This window comes from Terrapene carolina, unplaced genomic scaffold, assembly GCF_002925995.2.
Source record: "Terrapene carolina triunguis isolate 2854851 unplaced genomic scaffold, T_m_triunguis-2.0 Scaffold49, whole genome shotgun sequence".
Taxonomy (NCBI): Eukaryota; Metazoa; Chordata; order Testudines; family Emydidae; genus Terrapene; species Terrapene triunguis.
The window spans coordinates 2,192,318-2,199,380 of NW_020664400.1; the positions used below are offsets into that span (position 1 = coordinate 2,192,318).

Below are 7,063 nucleotides of genomic sequence, written 5' to 3' on the forward strand. Positions count from 1 at the left end.
ATCTATGAATTTCATTTGGTGGCCCCTTGTTCTTGTATTATGAGGAGTAATTAACACTTCCTAATTTACTTTCTCTATACCACTCATGATTTTATAGACCTCTATCATATCCCCCCTTAGTCACCTCTTTTCCAAGCTGAAAAGTCCCAGTCTTATTAATCTCTCCTCATACGGAAGCTGTTCCATACCCCTAATCATTTTTGTTGCCCTTTTCTGAACCTTTTCCAATTCCAATATATCTTTTTTGAGGTGGGGCGACCATATCTGCATGCAGTATTCAAGGTGTGGGCATATTTTGACTGCCGCTGCACATTGAGTGGATGATTTCAGAGAACTCTCCACAATGACTCCAAGATCTCTTTCTTGAGTGGTAACACCTAATTTAGACCCAATCATTGTATATGTATAGTTAGGATTATGTTTTCCAGTGTGCATTACTTTGCATTTATCAACATTAAATTTCATCTGCCATTTTGTTGCCCAGTCACCCAGTTTTGTGAGATCCTTTTGTAGCTCTTTGCAGTCTGCCTGGGACTTAACTATCTTGAGTAGTTTTGAATCATCTGTAAATTTTGCCACCTCACTGTTTACCCCTTTTTCCAGATCATTTATGAATATGTTAAATAGAACTGGGCCCAGTACAGATCCCTGGGGGACACCACGATTTACCTCTCTGCATTCTGAAAACTGACCATTTATTTCTACCCTTTGTTTTCTACCTTTTAACCAGTTACCAATCCATGAGAGAAACTTCCCTCTTATCCCATGACTGCTTATTTTGCTTAAGAGCCTTTGGTGAGGGACCTTGTCAAAGGATTTCTGAAAATCTAAATACACTATATCCACTGGATCTCTTTTGGCTGCATGCTTGTTGTCCCCCTCAAAGAATTCTAGTAGATTGGTGAGGCATGATTTCCCTTTACAAAAACCATGTTGACTATTTCCCAACAAATTATGTTCATCTATGTGTCTGAACATTTTGTTCTTTATGATAGTTTCAACCAATTTGCCCGGTACTGAAGTGAGGCTTACTGGTCTGTAGTTGCCAGGGTCACCTCTGGAGCCCTTTTTAAAAATTGGCATCACATTAGCTATCCTTCAGTCATTTGGTACAGAAGCTGATTTAAATGATAGGTTACAGATGACAGTTAGTAGTCCTGCAATTTCACATTTGAGTTCCTTCAGAACTCTTGGGTGAATACCATCAGATCCTGGAGACTTATTACTGTTTAGTTTATCAATTTTTTCCAAAACCTCCCCTAATGACACCTCAATTTCCTCACTAGGATTTAACTTCCACTTTTTAAAGAATGCCTTTTTGCCTCTCACTGCTTCTTTTACTTTGTTGTTTAACCACAGTGGCTCTTTTTTGGTTCTCTTATTATGTTTTTTAAATTGGGGTATACATTTAAGTTGTCACCCATCCCCGCGGGGGTGGGGGTGAGGATGACAGACAGGCTCCACCCCGGTGCGTTCTTTTTGCTTTATTAAAGTCTCTGCTCTCACTGCCATTTCCTGCCCAGACTCCCTGGTTCATAGATCTGCCAACTGTAAGGCCAGGAGGTACCATTGCGACCATGCAGTCTGACCTCCTGCATAACCCGGGCCAGAGAACCTCACCCAGCAATTCCTGCATCAAGTCCATATCTGGTGGTTGAGCTAGACTGGCTCTTCCCACCAGCCTCAGGGGTGGGAATCTGCACTGTCCTATGGGGAGGTGAAAAGTCCCATCTGAGCCGTGGCTGAGGCTCCTGGCATGTTGCCTTGGCCTGGCATCACCAAAGTTCTGTCCCCACACCTGCCAAGTCATGCTGCAGCAGTGGGGGCCATCCGTGGGCTCCAACTGAAGTCAGTGCTCTGGTAGCATGGAGGCTCCTAGACGGTGCTTTGTTCCTCCTGCCCATTGATGGTGACACTGGCCTCGGTCATGGAGCATGGCAGCTGCTCGGTGCCGAAGGGGCGCCGGCAGCGCTGGGCCGTGGCGCTGCCCACTTGTGGGCTGTAGACAGTGGAGGTGAGCTCCTGGCTGGGCAGGGCAGTGCCCGCACGCAGTGCCCTCCACCTGGCGATGAATCTGCAGTACCTGCGGAGAGGGGGACACAGTCACTCTCACATGGGCAGCCAGGGTGCAAGGGGGCCGGGGGGGGGAGACACAGGCCAGAAACTAAGGATCTCCCTGGAGCCCAGCCCCAGCAACTAACGCCACTAAGAGCATCTCACTGGCAGAGGGTGTGCCAATGCCCAAGCTGCCTGTATGGCATGGGCACAGCTTGACATCAGGGCTCAGGCAACACAGCAGGAAGACGAGTGTCCAAGAATGGAGTGGCGACAGTGCCTGGGCAGAGAAAGGGTCTGGTTGGGAGGGGGAGGATCTCACCAGCCTGGGGGCAGGGGAAGGTCAGAGTTTTTTGCTTGACACAAGAAGCAGTGCTGCCCCTTGCACCCAAGGCTCCTGCTCCTGGCCCTTTGTGGCACCAATGGGCCCATGGGGGGTGGGGGGAGAGTTAACAGCCGTTCCTACTCCAGCCGGCCCTGGCAAGCAAGCTCTCTATGCAGGAGGAGGCTGTTATGCAGGGTGCCAACAACAGGAGGCAGCACAGCAGGCAGCAGACCCTGGCATGACAGACCCCGATTGCCTGGTGGGAAGGGGCTGGGAGCTATAGTGGGACGCGCAGTCCTGGCTGAACTCCCCCCAGGAGCTGGGTTCACCCCCAATCCTGACATTTGCTCCAGCCGGAGATGTGGGGCTCATAGAATGGGAGCCCATGGACCAGCAGGGCTCTGTGGGGGGAAACCCAAATCCCCATTACCCCAATCCCTCAGGTACCACGAGGGCAGAGTGATCCCCTGGGCTCGGGTCCCTGTCCAGACCCTGAGCTCTGGCTGCTGGCTCTGCTGAGATGTGGCAGCTAGCAGGAGCTGCCCAGGTGCAGGCTCATGTGCCGGGTGTGAAAGGACAGAGCAGGCTGGCACTAGACTGGCCTGGGGAGCAGAGAGAGCAAGGGAGAGTGGGGTTACTATGCAGCTAGCGCCACACACACCTGCTTTGCAAACCAGCCAGGGTGCAGGCAGGGAAGGGGCAGACTGTGGGGGAGATGGCAGGAACAGGTGAACTGTGACCCCCAATGGCTGGGCATGGGGGGTGCAGGCCAAGGAAGGCACTGGGGAGACACTGAGCTGGAGGTACTGGTGGCTTGGCCCAGGAGAGGCAGCAAGTGTGTGTGGGGGGGTGTCATTCCAGGGATGGTGGAGTGGTGGAGCTGGGCACTATCTGTGGGGAAAGGGGGATTTGGGGCAGAAGGGAGGGGTGGATGGAGGAGCAGAGGGGAGGACCCCAGGGGCCTCGGATGGGGGAAGGACTGGGCAGAGAAGTCAGAGTCAATGGGGGAGCAGAACCCACGAGGGCTGGGGATTTTGGGGGCAGGTCAGCAAGGGGACGGGGCAGATCTCAGGGTCTTCCATAGGCTTCTGACACAGGGGAGGGCAAAAGGAGGCCTGGGATCAGAGGTCAGGGGCAGCTCCCAGACAAGGGCAATTCTCCAGACTTGGGGGATTGGAGTGAAACTTCAAAAGCCCTGAGTGAGGGATGGACCTGACCCCCCGGGCTCACCGCCCACCCCGGAACAGGGCCCGACCTCCGCGCTCATTGCCCACACCGGGAGTGGGGCCCGATCCTGGGCTCACTCACCAGGATGCACTCACACCCAGGGCCAACGAGAGGGGGGGAAGCTGGTACAAATTACCGGGGCCCGGCGGTCCGGAAGGGGGCCCGGGGCCCGGCTTCCCCCCATCTCGTTGGCCCTGTTTAGCCAGTCTGCCCTTGCTGGGGGACCCGAAAAAAAATTTTCACCAGGGCCCGAACCCGCTCTCGGCGGCCCTGCTCACACCTGGAGTGGGAGCTGGGCTATGGCCAGATGTGAGGACTAGAACAGGAGGTGGAGGGCAGCAGGGGTACGTACTAAGGAGCTGCCTGGCTTTTGATCATCCCCAGCAAAGATCCAGGGATCACAGCCCTTGCAGTGGCTTCCTGAGGGGGCGAATACAGGCTGTCCCCCCGGGGATCTGGATTGCAGGCAGGGCCGGCGCCAGGGTTTTGGCAGCCAAAAAAAAAAAAAAAAAAAAGCCACGATCGCGATCTGCAGCGGCAATTCAGCGGCAGGTCCTTCGCTCCGAGCGGGAGTGAGCAGGGCGGCTCCAAGGTTTTGGCCGCCCGAAGCAGCCAAACAAAAACAAAACAAAACAAAACAAAACAAAACAAAAAAAGCTGCGATCGCGATCTGCGGTGGCAATTCGGCGGATGGTCCTTCGCTCCGAGCAGGAGTGAGGGGCCGTCCGCCGAATTGCCGCCGAACAGCTGGACATGCCGCCCCTCTCCGGAGCTTGGTAAGCTGGTGCCTGGAGCCAGCCCTGATTGCAGGGATGCAGGTTCTGTGCCTGATTTGGCCAGTAATGCAGGGCTGGGCTCACCCCACCCCCAGAGTACCTTCAAGGCCAGGCACAGGACACAGAGCCCTATCTCTGCACTGGGGTGGGGCAAAGCTGGATTGGGGGGGTTGCCCAGGAAGGGGGGCTGGAGACAGGGGTTAAATCATAGAATATCAGGGTTGGAAGGGACCTCAGGAGGTCATCTAGTTCAACCCCCTGCTCAAACAGACAGATTTTTGCCCCAGATCCCTAACTGGATTGAATTCACAACCCTGGGTTTAGCAGGCCAATGCTCAAACCACTGAGCTATCCCTCCCGCAGGAGAAGTAGGTGGGGAGAGACATCAATTCCTGCCCCAGCCTGTAGGGGGGCCTGACGGAACCATGAGCATACCTGCAGCATCATCTCCCGCCCCACCCCGGTCCCCTGATTAAGCCCCGTCCCCAGCAGCCCGTGCCCCGCCCGCACCTAGAGTGGGCCATCCGCTCGCGGAAGAACTCGGTGCAGAAGAGGACGAGGACGGGGCTGACGCAGCTGTGGGCATAGCTGAGGCAGATGGTGAGCTGGTTCAGGTAGAAGGAGGCGACGGAGGGGGCGGCCGTCAGGTTGACCAGCTGCACCACGTGAAAGGGTGTCCAGCAGATGAGGAAGGCAGTGATGATGGTGAGCGCCATGCGGGTGACTCGCCGGCTGCGGGCCGAGCAGCGTCGCTGCGCCCGGTGCATGGCCCGGAACAGGTGGTGCAGGGTGAGGGAGTACAGCACCGTGATCACCAGCAGCGGCAGGAGGAAGGCCGCCAGTGACTGGTAGAGCGTGTACCAGTATAGGCTGCTGGGGCCTGGCAGATCCATGAGGCACAGCTCCGTCTGGTTCTCCCGCTGCACCCGGGCGTACAGCATGGCTGGCGTGGCCATCACCAGGCTGCTGGCCCACACGCCAGCATTGATCAGGGCCGTACAGCGCAGCGTCCGCTTCTGGCCCACTGTGGACGAGTACACAACTGCCACGTACCTGGGGAGAGAGTGGCCATCAGGAGGGGCATGGGGCAGGATGGGAGGGTGAGGCAGGGAGATCTAGGGGTGACAATGGGGCTGGGGATGAAACAGCTGTTGTGCCCCATGTTTCAAAGAGGGGATAGAGTTCCCAGCTGCCCCAGCTTGGAGAGGCCAGGAAACAATGACCCAAGTGCTGATGCAGGGGGTCCCTACCCACAGGCCCTGAGCAGGGGGTGCAGACCCCCTACACCAGCTCAACACTATCTGAGGGGGCTGGGCAGGGGGGTTTGCTGGGGCTCAACTTCACCCCTTTCTGCCCTGCCACACCCCCACCTCCACCGGAGCCCTGCAGCCCCCATCCTCGTTTCAACCCTGCCCCACCCCCAGCTCCACCTGTGTCCTGCGGTGCCCCCCTCCCATTCCAGCCCTGCCACCCCCTAGCTCTGCCTCTATCCTGAAGCCCTCCCACTATTCTAGCCCTGTTCCCCCCACCTCCACTATTCCAGCCCTGCAGCCATTCGGGCCCTGTGTGAGTTCAGCCTTTGGGGGCTTGTCCACCCCCCAGGGTTGCCCCAACCCCGCAGGCTACAGCCTGTACCATGGCTGCCAACACCGCAGCTGTGAGAGCGACACTAGCTGCCCAGAAGTAAAGTGACTATATTTTCCCAAAGGGAAAACAGGACACCCCATGGGGCAAGGGCTGTGCTGCAGAGCGTGCCCTGCTGCAGAGCGTGCCCTGGTGGGTACCTGTCCACGCAGAGCACGGTGACGATGGCCACGCTGGTGAACTGGTTGTTGAGGTCGAGGGTGGTGACAGCACGGCACAGAAAGTCCCCGAATATCCAGCCGTGCTCCTGGACAAGCTGGTGAATGATGAAGGGCATCCCCACCAGGAAGAGCAGGTCAGCCACGGCCAGGTTCAGGATGTAGACGTCCGACACCAGCTTGTGCTTGCAGCTCAGCACGATGGAGATCACCAGCCCGTTGGCCAGGATGCCGCAGCCGCAGATGAGGGCGTACACCACAGGCAGCACCAGTGACAGGGCCGGCCCCAGAAGGCTACCCCAAGCTGCAGACCCCTCGGTGTCCAGGGGTAGGGAGCCCAGCGGCTCCAGCTCGCACGGCATCAGGGAGAGGTTGGGGGGCCCGGCATGCAGAGCGCCAGAGAAGATGTTCAGGCCCAGGGTGAAGTCACTGCTCCTGTCCAGCAGAGCAGCCACACCTGGCCCCAGGTGCGAGGCGTTGGCATGCCCCGAGTACTGCGGCATGGCCACTGCTGGGGCAGGGGGCACCCAGTGTGGGTCAGAGGGTGTCCAGGGATGGACCCAGAATGCACCAGCCCCTTCTCCTGCTAGCACTCGGGGATGTGCTGCTGGCCCAGGAGGGGGCCCTTGGGAATGGGAGTGGCCCCTAGACGGGGACCCGTCAGCTAGCGTCCCCACGACGGCTCCCGGGCTAGCTGCTGCCCGCTCCCCCGGGCCGTCCCCAGGCGGCGGGGGGGGGGGGGGTGGCGCCCCGTCACCCCCAGCCTTTAAAGGCACCGGGGGGACCCCAGCCTCGTTGAGTCCCGGATCCAGCCCACGGGAGCTGCGCGGCCAGACGACGCCCAGCAGGGCACCTTCCCCGGGGCACTGCGCTGCGCG

General features: G+C 57.9%; 1 protein-coding gene across 1 annotated transcript; it reads right to left on the reverse strand.

Annotated features, from left to right (window-relative positions):
* Positions 1–1,815: 1,815 nt before the first annotated feature.
* On the reverse strand, positions 1,816–6,816 carry LOC113407601 (melanin-concentrating hormone receptor 2-like). The gene is made up of 3 exons (XM_026656459.2): positions 6,168–6,816; positions 4,894–5,436; positions 1,816–2,083 (listed from the first exon to the last, which is right to left on the reverse strand). The coding sequence occupies exons 1-3, from the start codon at positions 6,686–6,688 to the stop codon at positions 1,876–1,878; spliced, it is 1,272 nt and encodes a 423-aa protein (XP_026512244.1). The 5' UTR covers positions 6,689–6,816; the 3' UTR covers positions 1,816–1,875.
* Between the last annotated feature and the right edge of the window lie 247 nt (positions 6,817–7,063).

Bases quoted from the DNA above. Each gene is read 5' to 3' on its own strand.
- LOC113407601 (XM_026656459.2), bottom strand. From the start codon at position 6,688: ATGCCGCAGTACTCGGGGCATGCCAACGCCTCGCACCTGGGGCCAGGT. The intron at 5,437-6,167 runs GTACCCACCAGG...CTCTCTCCCCAG, and splicing joins ACCGTGCTCTGCGTGGACAG to GTACGTGGCAGTTGTGTACT. The intron at 2,084-4,893 runs GTGCGGGCGGGG...CCCTCTCCGCAG, and splicing joins GAGCGGATGGCCCACTCTAG to GTACTGCAGATTCATCGCCA.